The sequence below is a fragment of the Engraulis encrasicolus genome, chromosome 9, assembly GCF_034702125.1.
Source record: "Engraulis encrasicolus isolate BLACKSEA-1 chromosome 9, IST_EnEncr_1.0, whole genome shotgun sequence".
Lineage (NCBI taxonomy): Eukaryota > Metazoa > Chordata > Actinopteri > Clupeiformes > Engraulidae > Engraulis > Engraulis encrasicolus.
In genome coordinates, this window is record NC_085865.1 from 24,759,087 (window position 1) to 24,784,066 (window position 24,980).

The 24,980-nt window shown below is 44.4% G+C and overlaps 2 protein-coding genes across 2 annotated transcripts in view; one reads left to right on the forward strand and one right to left on the reverse strand.

Moving 5' to 3' along the window:
• The first annotated feature begins 4,544 nt into the window (after positions 1-4,544).
• Positions 4,545-16,836, forward strand: pcolce2b (procollagen C-endopeptidase enhancer 2b). Its single transcript, XM_063206825.1, has 9 exons — positions 4,545-4,831; positions 5,208-5,316; positions 5,815-6,070; positions 8,903-9,027; positions 9,445-9,581; positions 9,964-10,127; positions 11,381-11,464; positions 13,181-13,348; positions 16,215-16,836. The coding sequence occupies exons 1-9, from the start codon at positions 4,704-4,706 to the stop codon at positions 16,343-16,345; spliced, it is 1,302 nt and encodes a 433-aa protein (XP_063062895.1). The 5' UTR covers positions 4,545-4,703; the 3' UTR covers positions 16,346-16,836.
• A 1,689-nt stretch (positions 16,837-18,525) lies between these two features.
• The window catches only part of trpc1 (transient receptor potential cation channel, subfamily C, member 1), a 39,170-nt gene continuing 32,715 nt past the window's right edge, over positions 18,526-24,980 (reverse strand). Inside the window, exons 12-14 of the mRNA XM_063206824.1 lie at positions 23,671-23,872; positions 21,917-22,111; positions 18,526-19,224 (exon numbers count right to left, since the gene is read on the reverse strand). Of these exons, the coding sequence (XP_063062894.1) occupies positions 18,997-19,224; positions 21,917-22,111; positions 23,671-23,872 (625 nt within the window). The 3' untranslated portion in view covers positions 18,526-18,996. The remainder of the gene's footprint in view (positions 19,225-21,916; positions 22,112-23,670; positions 23,873-24,980) is intronic.

Genomic DNA, 24,980 nt, shown 5'->3' on the forward strand with positions numbered 1-24,980 from the left:
CCTGCACAGTGTCCCTTTAATATTGGTGTCAGATTCACACAAATTCATTTCTGGGGTGCTACCTTGCTACTAAACAGGCACAAGTAGCCTATGATTGAAATCTGTGTCGGTCGGGTCCCAAAGTGTCTGATTTCATGTGAAATGACCCTTGAGCATCTTCAACGGTCCTGGGTAGAGACGTGTTCAAGGCATTGACATGGTTTAAGCAGAGATGTTCTATTGGGACTAAGAAAATGATTGGTTAAACTTTCTGCCCTCAACCAGAAGGAAACCAAGGGAGGTGGGTCAACCATGCTGTTTCAGAATGTTGTTACGTATGCTCTTGGTCAGACGAAGTCTCGAAGAGATTTAAGAGTCATGAGATCAGGCTAGGGCTCTGGGGTCCTTCCGCTGAAAATTTTGAAGGCCTATTTCTTACATGTAATTTCCTGCAATTTAATGCATTTTAATGTCCGGTGTCTCATTTCAGCTCAATACGTAACCCGTACTTATATTTATAAATACGGGACGAGTTCGTATTTCAAGGGACGGTTGGCAACCCTAGATAAGGTACAGTTCCCAAAAGAGCTGCTCTAACACATTCCTTTTTGCCTACTTGCTTTTCAGACCATTATTTGAAGATATGCTGGTTGCAGAGGCATTTTTTTATGAGACAAAACAATAGCACCCAAACACAGAATTCTATACGTCTATATAATATTTGTCCCACCACACCTACCCCGTTTGCTGTACATTTTAGACTAGTCCATAATGATGACACAGACATGCAAACCGAAGTTCAAACCGAAGCAGAGGGATGTTCACAGAACTACAAATCCCAATATCAATTACAGGTGACCATTATTTTGCGTACATATTCAAAGAATGACCTTTTAGGGGCTTCATGTTCATATTTTGCCTAGGGCCCCATAATGGCTAGATCCGCCCCTGACAGTGATAGCCTGACGCATCTCCCCTGGAGCCACTAGCCTACACCAGAGAGCATGAGGGCAATGGTTATCAGCTAAGGACCACCACCGGTCACAGATGTTTCTCTTCTTTAATCCCAGTACATCTTCTGGTGAAGGGGTGATGAAAATGATCTGCCCCTGTCCCCTGCTGATGCCCTAAGCCTAGGCCTCCACCCCCTATCCCTCCTCCCGCCCTCCTCTGCCTCCACTGCCAGTTCCTTGATGGCTTTTCAGCTCTCAGCTCCTGTGCAGCCAATGTCCCGATTAGGAGCAGGTAAACCTACAACACAAGCGGACACTCACACACTCCTCCTGCTGGTGGGTCTTGCCAGCTACACAGGGATTGGCCAGGTTGGCAAAGCAAATACAATGCATACCTTTGAAACCTTTGAAGACATGAATCCTGTCATAAATTTGCTGTGTCCACAACAGCAATAACCTTGTCATAATGTATTACTAAAGACTGTGTAATGTTGTAAAGACTTTATAACAACTAGTAGAGCATTCCAATGGCTGAACAGTGCACATTATTATACACAGCCACTGAAAACAAACAATGGTCTCTGGCATCCTCTCCTTACTGAAGGGACTGGTTGGCATTCTGGAAACCAGAGCTGCCCTATGATGATGGGGGGTGATGATGCATGGAAAATTCATAATTGCCAGGCAGATGAATGGGTGAGCAGAATTCAGTCTTCATTACATTGTATGTGTTGAGTTGGGGGGGGGGGGCTTTCAGATGACTTTGTCCTGGGCCCAGTCAAAGTTGTCAGCCGCCCTGGGTGGAAGCACAGATGGTATGGTAGCCTCCAGTGGCTGGATATGGCTAACTGGCCATGACTCACTGAACTGTGGCTGTTCCACGAGGTCTGGATTTGTGGCAATGTCCACGCCATTTCTCGCACCTGTCTAATGGACGACACATGGTGCATCCTTTTTTAATGTTCTTGACATGTGCTGGCGATATGCGATAAATGTCAGACATCTGGTCAGTATGTGGACTGTAAAACAGAATGCATTGAGGCAGTCATGCTGCCTAATGGTTAAGAAGCTGGACTTGGGATCAGTGCTGCGTGTTTGAATCCCAAAGAAAGAAGAAAAAAGAAAACAGAATCCACACACTTGAGTTGCAGCTAAATATTTTAATATTGTGATGACGTTTCAGCCCCAATGGCCCCTTGCTCCGGCCAAAACGTTGTGACAACATTAAAACATGTAGCTACAGCTCGGGAGTGTGCAGCACTTTATTATTTCTTAAAGTGTTGCATCGGGTTGCGAACACCTCCCCTTCTGGTGTGCATTTTGGAACTTCATGAATCCCAGGGAACAGCTGTGGCCTAATAGTTAAGGAGATAGGGGTTAGATCAGAGGTCAGCAGGTTCGAATCCCACTCTTCAACTCCCTACCGCACTCCACGACTGAGGTGCCCTTGAGCAATGCACCTAACCCCATACTGCTCCTGGGACTGTAGCCAAATAAATAACTGTAACCAATAGCCTATACAGTAAATGACCGTAGTCACCTTGGATAAAAGCATCAGCAACAAAGTGTATGCAATGCAATGTAACAGATGAAGAATTCATGCAGGCTAATATATCGCTATGAGCCAATCGTTATGAAAGCATCAGATAATTGCACTGCACTGTAATGGACTGTAATGTAATTATATTATAATGTTGCATTGCATTCAAAAGTGTGGGAGCAACATAAGTGTTGGGAGTGGGTAAGACAGTTCCTTTGGATGTTCAAGAAATGTTGCCTGCCAGTGCCTGCTGATGTTGCAAGTGACACCACCTGATTACACAGCATTCTACACCACACACAGTGCACACAATGCAATTCAATTTCTGCTGAAACTGGTGATTTTTATCATACATTGCACAATATCATAGGAACCTGGAAGTAGAATTAGTATTGTTGCCTGTAAAGTGCTAAAATGGCTCAATCATCACTTACTGTATAGTTGACTTACATCAGACTAGCCAACATGTGTTACTTCTATTCTGAGCATGAAGCAGAAAAAAACTGCCCATTCTCAGGGAACACAATCAGGGAAACCGACAGGGGGGGGGGACACAGGGGTCAGTTGCTGCAGGCCCAAGCAGAGAGGGGGGCCAGAATTGGGTCTACATTATATTGTTTGTATTGGGTTATAGGGACCCTTTCAGAGGACTTTGTCCTAGTTTTGGCCAAAGCTGTCAGCGGCCCTGCAGGTAAGTGAGCGGCGCACGTAGCCTTGTGCCCCTTCAGCATCTGATCCATCAGCCGCTGAAATGTTATTGGCGCCCCCCACAGGTCAAATGCCACAATGGTGAGCTGAGTGTACGTGTTGTGTGAATGACAGTAAATAGAAGTCGAAATTCTGAAAAAAATCTCTCTCTCTCTCTCTCTCACACACACACACACACACACACACACACACACACACACACACACACACACACACACACACACACACACACACACACACACACACACACACACACACACTTCTCTCTCTCTCTCTCTCTCTCTCTCTCTCTCTCTCTCTCTCTCTCTCTCTCTCTCTCTCTCTCTCTCTCTCTCTCTCTCACTCACTCACACACCACAAAACGCACACACACACACACACACACACACACACACACACACACACACACATACACACTTCGGCTTGGACATTGTGTGAACTACTATTTAATGGCATCTGAAAGTATCATACAAAGACCACATCCGTGCATCTGATTCCAGAAGCCATGATTTGATTTAACGCATGCTTGCTTAAATAATTAAAAGTCTACAGTGCTCCACAGCTTGAATTGTCTCCACAGATTTGCTCAATACACACTGGCTCTTTTTGTTTAGCAAACAAAAACACAATTGTGCTACATGATTGATAGTGTTTGGCATCCTACAAATAAGGGTAAGGTTAGGATGAGTCTTCACTACAGCCACTAGGTGGTACTATTCCTATCTATCTATCTATCTATCTATCTATCTATCTATCTATCTATCTATCTATCTATCTATCTATCTATCTATCTATCTATCTATCTATCTATCTATCTATCTATCTATCTATCTATCTATCTATCTATCTATCTAATTGAGTGAAGCACAAATGTCTTTTTAATTAAGTTCACTTGAGGGCAGGGGTGCAGCAGCAAATTGTGGGCCATATGAACAATCAGCACCAATGGATCCCCCCGCCCCCCCACCACCACCCCCCAGTCACATAAACCAGACACTGTGTGGGCCCCCGATTATAAATGGGGCCCTGGTAACTCAGTCACACTACCCCCCTGAGCGACACCCCTGCTTGCGAGATATGGTCTGGTATTGATAACTGTATATTAACTACCTCGCTATTTCAATACTATTTCGAAGTCAAGGGAATGTGCAGCGGTGTGTAGTGGCCGGTATGGTTGAAGGAGACATGGCAGTTAAAACGGCAGAAAGAGCCAGACAGTAAGAAACAGCAGTAAAGTAATGGCTGAAGAGTGAAATGACATTCCTACTGGTGGTCAGGTGTTCCAACAGTAAGGAGCGCATGAGCGCCTCGCCTCGCCTTTCCCCCCTCCTTCACTTTCAGTCCATCAGTCTTTGATCCCAGGTTTTGGAAAACGGCAGCTGCCTGCCTGTTCCCTCCTACCACGCCGAACAAACGATATATTCATCTACTGCTCTACTCTCTGCTGCAGCCTGAACTCCCCCCGAGGAACTTCTGGGTACTTCTTCTCAGCGGACCGTGCGTTTACAATATTACTTGCGCCAATGCATAACGCAAACAGGCACACTGCCTGGTCTTATATGCCAACAATGTGGGAGATCTGCACCGTCTTTTGTGCATGGGGTCTGCTGTTGGCAACCGGGATCCACGCTCAACAGCCACCTCAAAGAAGGTACCATGCATCTTTTCGCTCTTAATGTTCCCGCCGGTGATATGTGGCTTGGCATTTGAGAGAGGTCCAAGTTAAAACGAAGGTGGAAGATCAACACGGGATACTAGATTGCGATGCCATTCCATACGAAGCGAAATTCACATAGCCTACATGCAGTTGCTCTTTCTCAGTAAAGAACTGGTGATGCTCATTTTTATTCCATTTCGGTGCCCAATGCGTATGCACTTGCGCCATTGGCCATGTCTAGCCATAACGCGCAATGGTGCAGTGGAATATTAACTTCGTTATTGGCACAATTTGATATGTCAACATCACTGAGCACCGTGGCTGTGTCACACGTTTTAAGCTGTGCTCTGTCTTCCATCTGTCTCCGCAGACAGGTCTTTGGATGTGGCGGCAACCTAACGGGGGAGTCCGGTGTTATCGGTAGCCAGGGGTATCCGGGAGTGTACCCACCGAATACAAAATGTGTCTGGAGAATTACGGTAAGTAGTTTCCCTTTTCTAAAAATACTTATCCTCGTCTTGTAATGTACAGTAAACAGTAAAAACGAGGGAGGGAAATCATAGGCTTTAATGGTTTGAATGAGAACACTTATCACCCAAAATGACGCAACGGTGCTTAATTACAGCCAGTAGTCCAACAGTGCGCAGAGGCTCTGTAATTGCTGTTTGGTTGGTATTTGGCTGCCAGCCATTCAGCACGCCCGGGGGTAGGCTGAATTTTGGAGCAGTCTGCTTTGCATTTTCGTAGGCTACAACAAAACTGCATGTTGCATGTCCCCTCATGGTGCTATTCCAAGTGCTGCACTGCCATAACAGACATCATTGTGTGCTTTATCCAAACAAAAACAAACTGTCACCAAACCCTAAACAGTGATTGGGCTCACCACAGAATGGAAGTACTCCCTAATCTGAAGTGTGTCTTGTCACACCTTCCATGACATGACCTTAAAATAACTTTTCTCTCCGTCTGTGGTTAAGGTTCCTGAGGGGAAAGTTGTTGTCTTCTCCTTTCGCTTCATCGACCTGGAGAATGACAACCTGTGCCGCTACGACTACGTGGATGTTTACAGTGGACATGCCAATGGACAGCGCCTGGGACGCTTCTGCGGGACCTTCAGGCCGGGTGCCCTGGTCTCCACGGGCAACAAGATGCTGCTCCAGATGGTGTCGGATGCAAACACAGCCGGCAGCGGGTTCCTGGGGGTGTTCTCAGCCGCACACCCACATGAGCGAGGTATAGCTGTATTCTCATGTATACAGGGCAATACATGGCATTCAACTGCTTGCTCTTGTCTCACAGAGGAGTTTGCTCTCTAGGTGTGTGAGGTTACTTTGTGCTACTAGACCAATGCCGTTGGAACAAGTGAGGCAGTTGTTTTCACATCCAGGGCAACACGTGCATGGCATTCCATTACTATTTCTTGCCTCACAGTTGAGTTTGCTGTCCATGTGTGGGTACTGACCAGTTCCTTTGAAACGAGCTATGTAGTTGTGTTCACATGCAAGACATGACACATGGCATCCCTTTACAATCTCTAGTCTCACAGGGGAGTTCACTGTCCATGTGTGTGTGGTTACTCCCTGGTGGTACCTGAATAGTAACCTTGGAACAAGTGAGGTAGCTGTTCATATCCAAAGCAACATGTGGCATCCCGTCACTTGCTCTTGTCTGACTGGAGAGTTTACTGTTCATGGTTAAGAGATTGCTCACGGCTACCTTGAAATGAGTGAGGTATAGTTGTGATGATATACAAGGCAACATATGGCATTCCATTAGTTGTGGTTGTCTCAGAGGGGAGTTTACTGTCAATTTGTAAGATGTTACTCACTGTTACCTGACCAGTTGCCTTGCAAGGCAACACATGGCATCCCGTCACTTCTTCTTGCCTCACAGGAGTGTTTACGATCTATGTGTAGGAGGAAGGACTTACTGGTACCAGTCCGGAATTCCGTTGAAATGAGCAAGGTAGGCCCACAGTAGCTGCGTTAACATGCAAGGGAATGCATCGTGATATGCCGTTACTAGTCATTGTCTCAGGGGAGTCTTTTAGTCCATGTGTAGGACGTAGGTTACTCACTGTTACCAGCCAGACCAGGATTCCCTTGAAACGGCAACATATTATAAGCCTGCTCATCAGATGATTCAACATCTGTTCCTCCATGACTGGACAACATTTAAGCCTGCTGTGCTTCCGTGGGGTGTGTTTGTGTGACTGTTTTTGGAAAAGCACGTCAGTGGAAAAAATGGCACACCAGCCCATTTCCAGAGGCACGTGGCACCCAGACCAGTTGTTTTTTCAGGGGCAAAGGTCAGACTTTAATGGACTCAGAAGTGAGTCTTTGAAATCAGTCCTTGTCACCACAAAAGAAAGACAAGAAGACATAAAACCACATGATCTTCAACGGGACTCTTTTTGTGGATTGTCATAAACAGGGATCATCATGCAGGGTTTTTAGAATGAGAGGGCTACTTGCACTGCTCACTTGTTGATCATGAGCTGTGTGTGTGCGTGTGTGTGTGTGTGGGCGTGTGTGTGTGTGTGTGTGTGTGTGTGTGTGTGTGTGTGTGTGTGTGTGTGTGTGTGTGTGTGTGTGTGTGTGTGTGTGTGTGTGTGTGTGTGTGGGGGGGGAGAGAGAGAGAGAGAGAGAGAGAGAGAGAGAGAGAGAGAGAGAGAGAGAGAGAGAGAGAGATAGAGAAAGAGAAGGGATAAGCAGGGGCTTCGCAGTTTACAGTGTGACGTGGAATTTCTCGCATGTACTTTGTGTCTCACCAATGTCGGAGGGACAGAGCCAGAGACCAGTGGCCTGTGCCTGTGGTCCCTTACTCAGCACGACTGACACGGAGCTCTCCTCCCTCCACTCCTCTCCTCCCTCCACTCCTCTACTGCCTCCATTTCTCTCCTCCTTTACAAACACGCTGGAATTTTAATGGCTAGGTGTCTCCTCCGCCTGTTCTCCCTCCTCCTCCTGACAGCTGTAAAAGAGTTGTTTGAAACCGTTATCTGAGCCCTGGCCTATGCCCAAAACAGGGCCGGGGTTAAGCACCCTGTTATACACTAGGCATCCTCGCGGCTCCTAAAATCCTCTATTTGGGCAGAGAGTTTTGGCGTCAGAGTCTGAGTCTGAGTCTGAGTCTGAGTCTGCCCAGAGCACCCGCTGCTCACCCTGGCCTGCCCCTGACATGCTTGGCTAACCACAACAGGATTTTAGAGAGGGCGAGTTGTTTGATGGTGGAGAGACAGTAAGGTAGCAGGTCAGAGCAGGGCACTGTGAAGATTTTTTGGACTTTGTTTTGAAGGAATAGTGTGAAAGCAGAGCTGATGGTAGTCAGGCACCGTGTCTGAATTTAGGCTTCTGTGGGGATAAAAAAACTGGTTCAGACATTTTATCAAGAGTGATAAGTAGGATAAGCTTGACAGTCCTGGGGTGTTGACACATCTGGTCAGAGGGGTCCTGTGAGAGAGTGAGTCAGAAGATAAGGCTCTGGATTTTGTGTACTACCACACTGCACAGAGCAAGGCAGCGTGGGTATGCATTGCATGCAACATGCTGATGGCATGTGACTTGATATCTTCATATCTTCTCCTCCTCTCTTTCCCCTTCTCTTGTGGCGTTGGCAGCCCCTTTTTAAATACTGAATTACAGGGAACGTCAGTCAGAGATTAAATTATTTAAATCAACCTTGAAAGGAACAGAAGGGCAACAACTGTTGCTCTAAAATTACTACAGTGTGTGGAATCTTAGACGGGATGTTCATCCCTCAAAAAGAGCTGCGGTTTCCTATAAATAACGGAACATGAATCAGATATTGCTTTGCAATAGATACAATGTCGAAAGATGTTAGGCATTATTGATGCTAGACTGGGAAACTAAGGTGTTGCCGTAGTATGACATACAACAGGAATAGAGACAATAACCACACAATGAAGAAAAGAAACATATAGAACAGTAGGCCAATACAGTAGGGCCTATGAAATGCATTAAACATGATGAAGTATAACATTATTTCTAGTGCCAGACCTGTCAACTCACCACATTCTTTTGATGTTTGATCCAATCTCAACAGGAGAGCAGTACTGTGGCGGTCGGCTGGTGAAGCCATCTGGGAGTTTCAAGACTCCAAACTGGCCGGAGAAGGACTACCCCGCTGGGGTCACGTGTGCTTGGCACATTGTAGCGCCCAAGAATCAGGCAAGTGGAATCTTAGGCAGCACACGTGCCCTCTGAACGGGGGGCAACCGCTATTCCGACATAGCGCTATTCCGACATGCCGCTATTCCGACATGCCGCTATTCCGACACTTTTCATCCCCAGGGTTAGGGTTAGGGTTAGGGTTAGGGTTAGGGATAGGGATGTCGGAATAGCGGCATGTAGGAATAGCAGCGGACGGTGGAAAACGTGTCGGTATTCCGACAATAGACATTAACGTCGGAATAGCGACATGTCGGAATAGCGCCACGTAACCCTCTGAACAGATCTGGAACAGCGATGTTATTGAGGTTTTTGGCTTTAAGCAATACTAAGACATCAGATATGTGATGTTGCTGGAATGGAAGATGCTAAAACAGGATAAGAAGCAGTAGTAAACCATTTTGTCGTTGTACCCAGATCATCGAGGTGAAGTTTGAGAAGTTTGATTTGGAGAGGGACAACTACTGCCGCTATGACTATGTGGCCATCTTCAACGGAGGGGAGATCAACGATGCGAAAAGGATCGGCAAATACTGTGGAGATAGCCCACCAGCGTGAGTGCAGTGCCTGTTGACTGTGAATATTCTCATTCGTTCATGTCGTGTTGACCAGGGAGTTTAGCTGTCAGCAAATGGACGACATACTTGTGCTTGAACACATTTAGCTAATCATATTCAAGTTCAAAGAAGAAGTCCAGCTGCTAACAACTAAACTCATTGGATCCAGTATCTGTTGTCAAAGGATTCTTTAACCATGTTTTATGTCAGACATTAGATAAACATAGAGCTGATAGACTTTATGATCTCGTAAAACCTCTGACATCAAAACACGTTTCATATTTATGTATTTTGACCGTTGATTCCTTGTTGATCGTTTGATTGATGGTTACTTGTGGAAAATGCCTAAGGTTGTTTGTTTTTGTATATCTCTTTCTAGTCCTGTGTATTCGGATGGGAATCAGCTTTTCATTCAGTTCCTGTCAGACTTGAGTTTGACAGCAGACGGATTTATTGGGCACTACAAGTTTAGACCCAAAAAGTTCCCCAGCACTACCCTTCCACCAACCACCACTACACAACCCACAACAACAAGGTCGATACGTAAGTTTTCTTTTCTGAAAGCATTGCTAACAATGCCACGGTATGAAGCTGTAACAAACGTAGTAATAGCCAAGTATTCTGCTCACAAACAGTGTCATCCATTCAATCATGAGGCTGTGATGGAACTTACTTTTTAGAATCTTAGAAGAATAGACAAATAAAAAATGTTCTCTTTGTGAAGCGCATTCTTTATGGCAGTCAGATTATATGAATGCTGCCAGTAACATCTGTTGAACACACATTGGCGCTTTTGAATGTAATTTGATGGACTAGGCTCAAGACAGAGTGTTTTGGCTGACCCAGGTGACACGAATCACAGCTGCCCATGCCAAGAAGAGGGATGAGTGCAGGCTACCTGTCAAAGCACTGTGTATAAATACATGACTCAAAGTCTAAATTATAAGATACCTGCTAGGGCCCTTTGTGTTTCCCACACATGAAACACCCACGTATACACACATAGCACATTTCCTCTCTCTCTCTTTCTCTTTCTCTCTCTCTCTCTCTCTCTCTCTCTCTCTCTCTCTCTCTCTCTCTCTCTCTCTCTCTCTCTCTCTCTCACACACACACAGAAAAAGAATACACATCCCTGACTCTGGCTTAGATATGACGGGGCGAATAACCTATTGTCCCAGGTCTGAGCACAGAGAGAGAGAAGCGAACTTGGCAGCCGATGCAGGTGATGTCATCACACTTTGGGCTGCTCAAATGGCTTTGTCATCCCCATGTACCTCCTCTTTGTTTATCTTTCCCCCCATTTTGCTTCCAGTAGAAGGCAATAACACAGTTGAAACTTTGTGTGTGTGTGTGCGTGCGTGCGTGCGTGCGCGTGTGTGTGTGTGCTTTGTTAGTGTGTGTCCATACGTTCATGTGTGTGTCTATGCGAGCTCCATTATATATTGTTCCAGCAGGCTTTGGGAGCTTGTGTAAAACAGATGTCTGCCACAGGCTTCAGGCTATATATCCTTTCAGCTCTCTTCCGTTATTTTTTTTTCCAAATGTTCTGTAGATCCCCCGTATCGAGAGAGGGAAGGGAGCCTCGGAAAGATTTTGTGGGATGGTTGAGGAGGTTCAAAGCTGTGATCATACGCTCTCACATCTCGAATCTCATCTCCCTGCGTTCTGCATCCTCTAATATGTGTTTCTTTCTCTCTCTCTCTCTCTCTCTCTCTCTCTCTCTCTCTCTCTCTCTCTCTCTCTCTCTCTCTCTCTCTCTCTCTCTCTCACCCGCGCATCTATCTCTTCTGTTCTAGCTTTGAAGTACTCTGCAGCACTCTGTCAGCAGAAATGCAAGAGGAAGGGAACCCCCGAAAGCCATTACTGTTCCAGCAACTTTGGTATGAGATTCCCCCTCTCCCTCTCTCTTTCTCTCTCCCTCTCTTTTTTTACCCTTTCTTCCCTCTCTCTCTTTCTCTCTCTCCCTCTCACTTTTTAGCCTTTCCTCCCTCTCTCTACCCCATCTATCTCTCCTTCTCTTTCTTCCTCTTTCTTTTTCTCAGTTTCTCTCTTTCTATCCTTCTCTCTCTCTCTCTCTCTCTCTCTCTCTCTCTCTCTCTCTCTCTCTCTCTCTCTCTCTCTCTCTCTCTCTCTCTCTCTCTCTCTCTCTCTCTCTCTCCCACTCCCCCAATTTCTTTGCTGTGCTCTGCAGCTGAGTTTGACTGACAACACGTCTTTTGACTGTGTGGGTGTCTGGGATGCAGGACTGGGGTTACTTGTGGGTGTGAGCTAAACATCAGCTGAGGCTTTGGCCCTGGCTATGATTCTAGTCTCCCGGTGGTAAACAACTATGTTTTTAAGTTTTCTTTTTTTTCCCCTCCGGTAAACACCATGCTATCTTTGGCACGCTGGTTTGTTACTGCGTGTCTCAAAAGATTCGTTGAAAACTGGCTTCATTTTTTTTTGCTTCCATCTCTCTCTCTCTCTCTCTCTCTCTCTCTCTCTCTCTCTCTCTCTCTCTCTCTCTCTCTCTCTCTCTCTCTGGTTGGAGAGGTGGAAGCAAGGTGTATTTGTGCATGGGGCACACACACACACACACACACACACTGTTGCTTTAGTGTAAATGCACTGCAGTCCAGTCGACTCTTGCCTAATCTGTTAGTATATGAAAGTGTTGATTCAGGACTGCACCCGCCCCAGCCTTGGTCACTCACTGGTCTGGGAACAGCGTGGCCAAGTTCATGTCCAAGGAGGGTTGTTTGCAGAAGTGAGGTAGCTATTTATTTGCCGTCCTTCACCGAGGTTTACTTGGATTTGCATATGGAAAACAGGGAAAAGTACAGCTTCGTGGATGAGCAGTGGGGAATAAGAAAAATATGTTCACGCTTGCATAATGTATAAGGTGTGAATCACCTCGCTGAGAATCTTGCATCACTGCAGCGAGGTAAAGATAGTCGCTGTGGGCCTACCCGAAAAAATATGACAAGCAAGCTGCGTCTCTCTCTCTCTCTCTCTCTCTCTCTCTCTCTCTCTCTCTCTCTCTCTCTCTCTCTCAGGTCTATCCCAAATGCCAAGAATATTTCAGACGTGAAACCCCCTAAATCCCTTTACAGAGACCTCTCAGGGACAGTTCTCCAGCCGTGGCCGCCAAGTTAAACGTGAACGCATTCCAAGCTGGCTCTCTGCTAAACTTTTCTGTTGGGTTGTGCAGCTTCTTCAGCAGCCAGCCAACAGTCATTCATTGGGGGCCCGTATAATATATGGGGAACGTGGGCTGAGGGGACACAATGTTCAGATAGTCTTCAAAAGGTTGTTTTATCAATGGTTTGAAGGTGCTCTTGGGGAGAATATGGTCATCACTTTATCAATGGTTTGAAGGTGCTCTTGGGGAGAATATGGTCATCACTAAGAAAGGCTAGATTCTAAGGCATTCTTCTGAAAATCAAAGTTAGTTCATGATTAAAACCTTACTATATTTGTGTGTGTGTGTGTGTGTGTGTGTGTGTGTGTGTGTCTGTCTGTCTGTGTGTGTGTCTGTCTGTCTGTCTGTCTGTCTGTCTGTCTGTCTGTGTCTGTGTGATTGTGTGTCTTGTTTTCCCTCCAAATTCTCACCTTAGTTGTCACGGGAACAGTTATCACAGCGGTCACCCGCGGGGGCAGCATGTACGTCACCATCTCCATCATAAACGTCTATAAAGAGGGCAACTTGGCCATCCAGCAAGCGGGCCGAACCATGAGCACCAAGATCGTCATCCTCTGTAAGAAGTGCCCCTTCGTCAAGCGAGGTAAGGACCGTAAGCAAAGCACAACTACGTCTGTTTAGTGTCTTGTCGATTATGAGCTACCTATTCTACACCGCAGTGCAGTAGCGCCCCCAAGGGGTAAGGGTTAGGGTTTGGACTTCAGCTGTCAAACCAAAGAGAGTAGATTAGAGTAAGATACTTCAGGCTATGGCTTTTCCAGGATCCATGTGATTTCAGGTGAACACCCTTTAGGAGACCTTCGATTAGGAGAGCTTTGGAGTCTTACAGTTGAGAATAAATGTCCCCTTAGCATTTAGATGGTGGTCTCTTGTGCAAGCCACCACCAAAAATCACAAAGAGTTTGATTCCCCTTGCTCTAATCCAGTGTTTCCCAACCAGGGGTACGTGTACCACTAGGGGTACGTGAGCACACTGCAGGGGGTACTTGAACATTTAACATTTTAACAAATACATGGAGCATAGTCACACTGCAATAGAAAAAGTGATGTAAAACATGAGTTAGGGGGTACTCATGGCACAACGAAAAGGCTTAGGGGGTACATGAGACAAAAAAGGTTGGGAAACACTGCTCTAATCTACTCTCTTTGCTCAAACGTTTTCTTTTGGGATCCCCTTTTGGCCCAAAAAAATATTTTTGCGACACACCCCTCTGCCCTGTCATATATTTCATAACCCAAAACTCTATCCAATAATATACTGCCTTTTAATTTGAAATTCATCACTGTAAAAGTATGCATGCATATAGTACATATTGGCCTGACGAAAGAGCTCGACAGAACACTGGGACTGGTGTAGCTTACACAACACTTAGTAGTTATTACTATTTCTCTTCCAGCTGTAAAATGTATTCTGCATAAGCATCAGAGTATGATGCATATTGCTCACCAGTGTTGGGCAAGTTACTCAAAAACGAATGCATTACTGATTACATGCTACTTTGGCAGCATGCAGACTGAAACTACCAGGTTCAGGAATAGCTTCTTTCTGACCCACCACAATCCAGGTCATTGTAATGCATTGCAACTTGAGTTAATAGCATTGTAACTAAGTAGTAAATGTTACAGTAGTAAATGTTTTGCCCTGTAATGCCTTACATTACCGCATTACAGCGAAAAGTGATGCATTGTAGTAGTTCGTAACTTTTGAAATGCATTACTGCCCAACACGGTTGTACACAAGCTTTTGAGCAAGAGATGAAATGTCTATCGTACCTGGGGAATCTCACGGCAGCAAATGTTCTCCTCCTCAAGCGGCATTCTTTCACAATTGTCGCATGAACACCTAACAAACATGAATGGTATTAGACAATTTCTGTCTTCATATTGGTGTAATATTACCGAACGATCATTCTGTGTTGGTGAACTGTTATCTGAAGACAAGCACACTACTTTAGAGGAGGAATTAAGCAGGAAGACCCTTTCTGGTTGTTGTAACATCAACATACTAAAAGATTACAAAGACAAAACGCTTACAGAATCAGAACTTGGTCACAACATTGTTTATTATTATTAGAAAGCATAGTTGAAAGCGATTGTTAAAACGCTAAGCATACTTGTAATAACACGACAAGAACATAATAAACATTGAGATTACCATTCCGAAACGTTCATCGTCAAACGATGAGGAATCGGTTCCTCCTCCACCTCTCCATCGTCCTCTGACTCAGGATCATATATATATGGCTGTATCTCTGAAGACATGTTGAGATTTTAGTCCAAAAAACAATGTTTTCCAGCAGACGGACCCAAGTACCGGTAGGCTAAGCTAGCTAACAGCTTGCAGCTTCCCAAAGTTGTACATAGCGCGAGCGGGGGAGGCGGGTTCATTCATTCATGGGAGGGAGCCAATCAGAGAGACCTCATTATTACGTCATGCATATTCATGAGAAGGAGCCAATCAGAGACACCTACTTATCGCGTCACGCATATTCATGAGGGTAAGCCCTGAAAGCCGGAAAACCCTGTCGTTTCTGAACAAGCCATTTTCCGGCCCTAAACACCAGCTTGAAACAAAATAACCACAGCGTTTTTTTAAACGGGACCAACGCGTAACACATTCAATAACATTGGGGAACACGGCAATATTAATGAAATAACGTTGAGAGGCGATCTTTAAGTCATCCAGGCTCAGAGACGCTCTGATTTGCTTAACAGCCACTATGCAGAAAAGGCTACAAGATAGCGGCCAAGGCTGTAGATGCTGCTGCCATTTTTCTTCTCAGAAAGGCATTTGCCGTCTGGACAGCCAAAGAATGCTCAATGCTCTTTTACGTAGCTGCAAATGACTGTTTGTTTCCATACATTTGAGTGAATGAAATAGCGTAGCTGTGTAACTATGCTACCATATTGTGCTACTATGCGGCTTCGTTTACTATATGAAGTCCTCATGAGCTCTGTGTGTGTGTGTGTGTGTGTGTGTGTGTGTGTGTGTGTGTGTGTGTGTGTGTGTGTGTGTGTGTGTGTGTGTGTGTGTGTGTGTGTGTGTGTGTGTGTGTGTGTGAGAATGTGTGTGCGTGTGCTTGTGCTTGTGCGTGTGTGTGTGTGTGTGTGTGTGTGTGAATGTGTGTGTGTGTGCGTGCGTGCGTGCGTGCGTGCGTGTACACTCATACATGTGTACTTTTCATTAATTTGTTTTCCTAACTACCTACATAAAACATGTCTATGAAACCAAGCACAGATGATTGTTGAGTGATTATGATGAGTGGTTTTTGGACTGCTGTCCGCCCATGTTTATATATGAGCGCATAGTATAAACATGACGGAGCAGTGTTGGTGTCCGTGTGCGCGACATAGAGGTCGCTGATTGATTGATTGATTGGTCGGACCCCCTGAATGTTTCTGCCGTCTACCGCCACTGCATTCAGGCATTGTGTGTGTGATCTCACTAGGCCTCAGCTACATCTTCATGGGCGACGTGGAGGAGGACGGGCGCGGGAAGATCGCGCCGCAGCACTTCGTCATGGCCTTCAAGGCCAAGAACCAGCGGGCCTTCAGCGCGCTCAAGACCAAGCGGTGCTGAGGGCAAGAGGAGAATCTCCTGCAACCCCCCTTCAACTCCCCCCTCCACACTGACCTGCCCTTCTTTACCCCGGCCTCCCCTCGTTCTCCTCATCAAATATGACCAAGTTGAGGGGGACAACAAGAAACTCCTTCAACCACCCTCCCCTCCACCCAGACCCTCTCTTGTCCCGTTACCCCACCCTCTTCCTCCCCATGAAGTATGACCAAGCATTGCTGAGGGCGAAAACAAATCTCTCCAACCCCCTCCACCCAATTCCTTTTCCCCAGCTTCCCTCCCTCATCATCCCCATCAAGAATGACCAATCGTTGCTGAGGGCAACAAAGAACTCCTCCAAGCTCATCTAGGCCCAACCTCCAGTCCCATCCTGAATCCCACCTTCTTCCCCAACCCTTCCCTCTCCTCCTAGATCTACAGTCGGTCACAGCCCATCTCATCCCCCACACCCACACTCCCCCTCTTCTCCCCATGACGGATCAACAGTCTGGCATCTCAGAGTCCATCTCAATCCCCTCCTCCAGCACTACCACTCCCACACCCCTCCTGTTGCCCTGTTTACCCTTTCCTCCTCTTCCTTCCTTCCCATCCCATCACGGTTCACCAGTTTGCCAGAGCCTATCTCACCTCCTCTACCCCCATCCTCTTGTGCCCACTGGGGCATGGTGCACGGCAACTGGTCATCCGCTCAGCTCCAGCATGGTGAAGCTCCCATCTACAGACATACTTCCACGGAGGTTGGTTCCATTCCTCTCTGGATGGAGTCACGAGTTCTTCATTCCAACCTGTTATTTTTATTGTTTGACTCTTATCCCGCCATCCATCTCCAAAGATGCGTGTTGGGAGTGAGGACAAGTAGCAGTCCGAGCGGTCCAAAATAGGATGACAAAAGAGGACAAAGTCTCCAGGAGTAATAAAGAAATAAGTGAGTGGTGGGTGTTCATGTTGACACACTGTTTACAAGATACTCTTGTTTGTTTTGTTGAGTTCATCCAGGATGGGGTGCATTTTATGTGGTGACACAAGTGCAATAACTTTGTAGCATCTTTTTTTGCAACAACATGGCATCATGCAAAGATAATGCTTGATTCTTGTTTTTGTTTTGTTATCATGGATGAAAAGAAGCACTCTATTTTTTTCTTGATCAGCTTGTTTTTTTGTTTGTTTGTTTCTTCCTTCCATCAGAAATGAAAATGTTTATAATGCTAGTGGCAATATAAAAATAAGCAAAATGAGATATTTTCATATGAAACGGAATCTTAGTCATATGTTAATTTATATTTAATTGTTTTGTGAGAGAATAATGAAATAAAAAAGTCATGATCAAAAGTTTCCAGGTCTTGCTTAAATAGTATCCCAGTAGCCACATGTTAAGTGAGAGCAAGGGCATATTTAACGGCTGTTCGAACGCCAAGAATTTCCTTTTAATAATTTACCAGTAATAACAAACAATAAAACTGGAAAAAATTATAAGTGTAGCCTTGTATATAGCCAGTATCGGATGTAGTGATTATATCCTTAAGCAGGTGTGATGGCAGCTGTTACACATGCTCAAGCCGGGGAAGTCGGCTAGGCAGGAGGAAACTTCCTGGCAGTCACCTCACTGCATCTGGAGACAGCCGTGGCGGAATAGGCATGTTCCAAGACTTTCCTGTGGTCTTTAGACTTGTAAATTACCAGCCAAACTCTCTTTTCCTCTTTCTCTCCTCTCAAAGCACTGGTTTGGGAATTCGGCTATGAATTTTCTTGTTAGTTTTGACAGGGACTGGGGTAATAAAATGGAGTGAGAGAGTCAGGGCACTAATCATATAGGTAATTTGTGTTTATTTGTAAATTACAGCTTCAGTCTCCTCTCTGTCCTCTTAAAGTTCTGCCTTGGGAATTCAGCTGTGAATGTTCTGGTTCATTTTGACAGGGACTGGCGTAATAAAATATGAGAGAGAGAGAGAGTGAGAGAAAGGGCACTGATCGGAGGTCAAATGTGCTTTCATCCACTGGAGCTCAACATTTTAATGGTCCTACTGCTCGGCACAGCGCTTGTGCCAAAGTCTTGAACTGGAAAAATATCAACCTGCCATTTAGGACCTGCATGTGTTTTTCCAAAATGTCTTGTGATGTAATGAGCAGTGATGCATGTTGGGTATTAATTCTGGCACACCTTATAAGAGAAAAGGGGGCTTTTAGAAAGTTTATTTTCCATCAATCTTTATTAGACTTTTTTGTCGAAAAGGTGGACACTTTTTCTTTCTTTTTCTTTTTTTAGAAAACAACAAGGAGGAAAGGGACCATTACATAAGCTCTGAGTCTGAGGACTAAGGCGTGGACAATTCTGCGTTTGTGCATCACTGTGTGTGTGTGTGTGTGTGTGTGTGTGTGTGTGTGTGTGTGTGTGTGTGTGTGTGTATGTGTGCGTGTGCGTGTGCGTGTGTTTGTGTCTGAGAGAGTGCTTTCTCTGTGTCTGTGTGATTCCAGTTAAAATCCAGAGTGTCAATATTTACGCCCTCTGTCCCCACTTCACATCCCAAACAGGAGATCGAATAGTCCAGAGCATGCTGCAAGGGTCAAGTTCGCATTGGGGGAGGTTCAGGGGAACAAGGTATATCAGTAGTGCTTGGTTCGGAGGGGGTTGGATATAGATACATCGGCATGGGATTCTAGCTTCTGGGGTAGAACATGGCGTATTTGGAGGTACGGAAGCCCAGGAGGTCCCTCATCTCGTTGCGGAACTTGGACAGGTCTTGGCGCAGGTCGTTGAGGTTCTCCACGGTGGCCTGGTCGGTGCTCTGCATCTTCTGGCGCGTGGAGGTCAGGTAGCGGTGCACCAGGCAGCACATGATCTTCTGGTAGTTCTCGTCTCGCTTCTGCTTCAGGTTCTTCCACTCCTACAACACGAAAACAAAATGTCCAGAGATGGTGCCAATTAGTAATTAAGACTTCAAGTGAAGTTATTTATTCACAGCTTGTGGACCATTTCCATAATATCACTCAGGATCAAGTGGCCTCTTTGTGCAGAGGGGACTGCCGTCGAGGTCATTCACTGTTTGCTTAAAAAAAAACCCTCAACGGCATCATATCAACATTACAGAAAGTCTGAAGTGTCAGATTAAGACTTGGTCATTACAGTTTTGGTGACAGTAGAGTTATAGCTTAGGCTCTGTGTAAAGGGGTTAAGTATCATTACTACCAAGCAAAACAAATCTGATGTATTTTTTCCACTAAACGTTAAACTTAAATGCCGTTGCATTCGCTGTTCTGAGGGATGCACTCCAGACTGTGGAGCATTTAGGTCTAACACGCTGTTTATACATAGCCATTTTGATAAACATACATTTTTCTTCCCTCTGTTTTCAAAAACAGCTTCATTCACACCATTGGCGAAGCCAAGAGCTGCCATAAATATGTTAAGTCAGTTTGTGGCAGTGTCCAGGTAAGAAGTCTCAGTTTTTCTGTTTATATGCAGATTCAAGATTCAAGAGGAAATTGTCGGTCAAAAATGCAAAGTTGTGTTTGGATTGCCTTTTTGACATTGACAATAAACACTTGAATCTTGAATCTTGCAAACGTGAAACTGGGGTTTTCAAAAATATCCATTTTTTTAGAAAGATTTGTTTTCAAAGGAAAAACCTCTGTAGTGTGTGACGAAAGGCACAAACGAGGACAGGTCTTCGTTTTTGGAAATATGTAATATGTAAACAGCATGTGGATAGGAGGGAAGCAAGGTACAGTATGTGCCTTTCATTCATTCACAGCTATTGTAGTACAGTATATCTAAGACAGACTAGCCAATAATCCTCTGATTTGTCTAGCAATGGTGCCAACATTCCACATCAGCATCACTAACAAAGCAAAACACAGACAATGGATTTGCGTAACTAACTAGGGTTAGTATGCTATGCCAAATGTTCTGCTTGTACTTCATTTAGTGTATCTTGTCAGTGCCATTATTATGCAGCATGGATCAGCAAGCCACATCTAATAATTAAACAATGATTCAATGCGTAAAGATATTTCGCAGAAAAAGTTTGGTTGCAAAGAAATTCTCTTACATAGTCCAAAGCTCCAATCTAATACTTCATCTTAAAAAAAGCCCTGTGGCAGTTAATAAAGTGAGTCAGCTGTTATACAAAATGGAGACAAGTTTTTTCCCATAAGGCTACATCACTTGCTAACACATTCACATAGTCATTTGTAGCTGCAGGCATGGACAGATTACTGCACAGGCCTACTGGGCCCAAGGCCCGGGGGCCCAATGGCCAAGGGAGCCCTGAAGCCCAAGCCTCTATATTTCCTTTCTCATATTGCATAAAAATCACAGTTTTACCAACTGTATTTCCAATTTTTTTTTATCAGGGGACAAACTCCCGAACTCCAAAAACATATCGTCTCAAACGTCTGATCTAAAACTTTGGGTCTTTTTGTAAACTAGCAACACTCATGGAGGATAGCCTTTCTTGTTGTCTGGCCCAGGGGCCCATGGAATCATAATCGGTCCTTGGCTACAGGCACGTACACACACTAGAGGTGCTCCGATCACCATTTTTTGGCCCGATCACCGATACCGATCACCAAAAATCTTTATCTGCCGATTACCGATCATTGCCGATCACAAAAATGATTTCCTATTTTTTTAATAGCCTATTAATTATCCTTATTGAATACCATTTCTGCCCATAAACCAATCAATCTTAATTTTCACATGTCTATTATTAGGCTATTATTATTATTATTATTATTATTATTATTATTATTATTATTATTATTATTATCTTTCAGACTAGTGTTGGTAATACAGTCTACAGTATTAATCAATGTATAAGTTATTGCATAGAATAACTAAACTATTTAAGATTGAATTGAAACTGAAACATTACATCAAATAGTCTTCCACATACGAGAAAAAAACAACCTGTCGCTTTAACTGAGCAGCCTCGTGAGGAGAGCCCCTCCCCTCTCTGTCACCGTCCACAGTTGCAGTGCTCCACTACCGTCCTGAATCTCTCTCTCAAGTTTTAACCACATCTGTCGCCGTTTGGTGTTTCAGCGACTATCAAACTAATCGACTGACTGCCAATTACAACTTTGAAAACAATAATTGACATGTTCGTGCTGACAACGTGAAGTTGTCGCGTGCTGACCGAGGCAACTACACAGGTTATAACGTAAAATGGCTCACTGGCGAGTACTCAATCGCAAATTACATTGTCAGGTAAACGGCGCATTGATCGGAAAATCAGATCATTGTTGATGCAGATATGGTTATGAATGGTGGAAATGAAGGGGGGAATGGCGAAAAGTTATAGACAAGCAAAGATGCCTTCTTTTGGTGCAGTTGCAGCTGTGCAGACCCAGCGCCTACATGCAGCGCCAGGTGTAAAGGCAAATGGTTGCGTGAGGAATTTAATATCTTTCGATCGGTTTTTTGATCGGCATGTTTTTCCGATCACCGATCAGGCTATTTTTGGCCATTATCGGCCGGTCATGATCGGCAGCCGAGCAATCGGAGCACCTCTAACACACACACACACGCACACGCACACGCACACGCACACACATACACCTTGACCACCCTCTCACCTTGAGGCTGTTTTGTCTCTTCATTTTGCCCGTGGAGGTGTGTGAGCAGACCCATTTGCTGAGGCTGGTGATGAGGTAGCAGACGGTCTTGGGGGATGGCAAGATGTTGAAGGGTGGGGGAAGAGTGCACTTGTCATCGAAATAGCTGAGCCACAGCTTGGCACGGGCAAACTTCCACTCCTTATCCTCGTGGTTCTGAAAGCAAAAGCAACACAAGAGCGTTGAGTACACTGAACAAATTGGAGGTTCTTCAGTTTGCCACTGTGGGGGAACCTTAGCCAGGCCACGCTCTCCTAGTGTCGCAACACCTTCGGCGTTCCTTCTAGTCAGGCCAAGAGCAATGTAAATATCGTTTCTGATCTCCAGAAAAAACGGGAACTCCACCCACTTTGTTGGAAACCAGTCAACCAGCAGCAAACCTCGGGAGGCGGGTCGACCATGCCGTTAGGGAAACGTTAATTGGTGTGCTCTTGGTCAGATCAAGTCTCGAAGAGATTTGAAAGGCGATGATAATCAGGGTAGGGGAACCTACAAGTTCTCAGATGAATCTAATGTATCCACCTTATTGTCCATGACTGCAAGACCGATGCCATTGCTCATACGCCATTTTCAGTTGTGCTGCAGGGTAATTTACTGGGTCTTCAGTGAGAGATCAATGATTCTATTGCCAAGTCTTTTGAGCCATTGCACAATTTATGCTGTCCTAACATGAACTGTAAACCTAGGCCTTTGGCCTTGTCGTATGTGTTCAAAACATATGATTAAACTCAGTAGAAGAGTCAAGGCAGGGAGTCAAGATTGATCTCTAAACAGACGGATAAAGTCAAACAAAATATTTCCCCTTGCAAAGCCATATTATGGAGATGATCACTTTAAAATGTTTACATTCTAAAATGTTAGTTCCCATGGAAGTCAGACTTTTTCGGAAGTTGTTTCTCTAAACAACAGATATTTCAGTGTTGAGCTCGGTGCCGTGATATGATTGTAGCTGACACCAGCCTTCCCAGCAACTGAAAACAAACAGGACTCAGCAAATTCTAATTAATGTCTAAAGTTAATTCTTGGAAATGTGGAAAACAAAATGTGATTGGGTCACTATCTTTTTGTTTGGATGTTATGAAAAATTAATAGAGGATGTTCATCTAAGCATCATGACTAAATCTACCTCTACCCTTTTTTAATTCAACAGTTTAATATGAAAATGCGTTTGTGCTAATTTTGCAAGCTAGTTTCTACGTCATTATCTTTGGTTAGGATAAACATCTACTGTATCAGCTAGCTTTGAGATGATGTGGAAGATCTCTAAAATCTACGAAGCATGATTTTATGCTATGAAATAATAAAATATAAACAATTCATCTTAAGTTGTAGAGCACATTTCATTCGAGGACAAAGCTGAATGTGATTTCATTGCATCCCACATCTATGTACAGTAATACCCTTATGTTGCTTTGAATGTTGTTTCAGCTCTAGTTTCAGTTTTGTACTGGTAATGGTATTGTAACAATTTAAGTAATTTATGTCTTGGAGTCTGAAGTGGTAACATTTACGATTCCATGACTTTTTGAATATCTTTTGAATCAAGAGCACAATATATGCCCTACGCTTGAAGAAGAAAAAGTGAAGGTAGATTTCATTCATTCATTCATTCATTCATTCATTCATTCATTCATTCATTCATTCATTCATTCATACATTTGATCATTCGTTTGTTCATTTGTTTATTAATTTGTTAATTAATTCATTCAACTCACCGCAATCTGCCTGAAGCTCTTGTGCAGCATGGCCACCAGAAGCTTGGTGAGCACGATGACCACCACGATGTTGTAGGTGCCCACGATCAGGGCCCCCACGAAGGAGCGCAGCTCCTCTGTGTAGCTGATCCTCGTCACAAACAGGGCCACGTGCGCCAGAGAGAAGATGTACCAGAACAGCGCGTAGCACGTCCCCATGAACCTGAGGTGACACAGAGGGTAAAGGTCAGGTTAAGGTCAACGGTGCAGGTTATTCCATCATCACAGCATTCAGTAATGTCTGAGTGATTATGATGAATGACTGTTGATGTGATGGTGGTTCAGCTTGGCCAAGCTGATTCTCTCTCCTCACTCTCTACTAAATATTGTGTATAATCAGTTAAAGGTTGACCTAATCCCAAAATCCCAAAAAATGGAACATGGCAGTAAAACTATTTAACTATCCCTGCTGCATCCATTACAGCCACAAAGCATGTGACAGTAGGTAATGTACTTAACATATTGATGTATGAAAAGAGGTCAAAGGCGAATATTATTCCATCACCACAGGCACAGTAATATCTGAGTGATTATGAAATTACTGTTGATGTCTCGCTTCCCAATCAATCATTGTCATAGGTTGTGTATACTTGACTCAAACGTCAAGTGACCCCAACAAAATTACGGTATGGCATAATGGAACATCAAGAGTTGGATCACGATGGTATACTGTTTATACTATATTTCATTGTCCCCATTGTATCAATTATGTAAATAGTAACAAGTGTGTGCCAATAAGCAAAACAATGTACTTCTGCTGTACTATGTATTATGATGGGGCTTATGTACACTGGGCATACACAGTACAGTGTGGGCAGATTTGAAGTTAACAAGCTGATCTTTGCCCATTCCCAGGGCAAAAAAGGCAACCAGGACTGAGCTCCATCAGTATTATACAATAACGGTGAGATATTGATATCACATAAAGAAAAGCCCCTCTACCTTATAAAAACAATTTAACTACTGAATAGAAGTACATCCTGTTACATGTTGCTGATACAAAAAGAGGTACTGTAAAACAAAAAATATCAATATACCTGTATACCGGTAGTATTTGTAAGAGCATGCCAAAAACAGGAGCATAGGAGAATCTACTAAAGTATCCCTACTGTTACAGCTTGCCTTAACATCAATAAGCAATTCAGTTGTTCGCCAAAGAGCTTACAAGCCTACAAAGCTTAGTTTTTAGTGTACTTTAAATGACTTCCCAGTTCCCACTGCTCTTCTGTGCTGGATAAAGTCATTTCAGGTTGGATAAAAAATGGGCAACA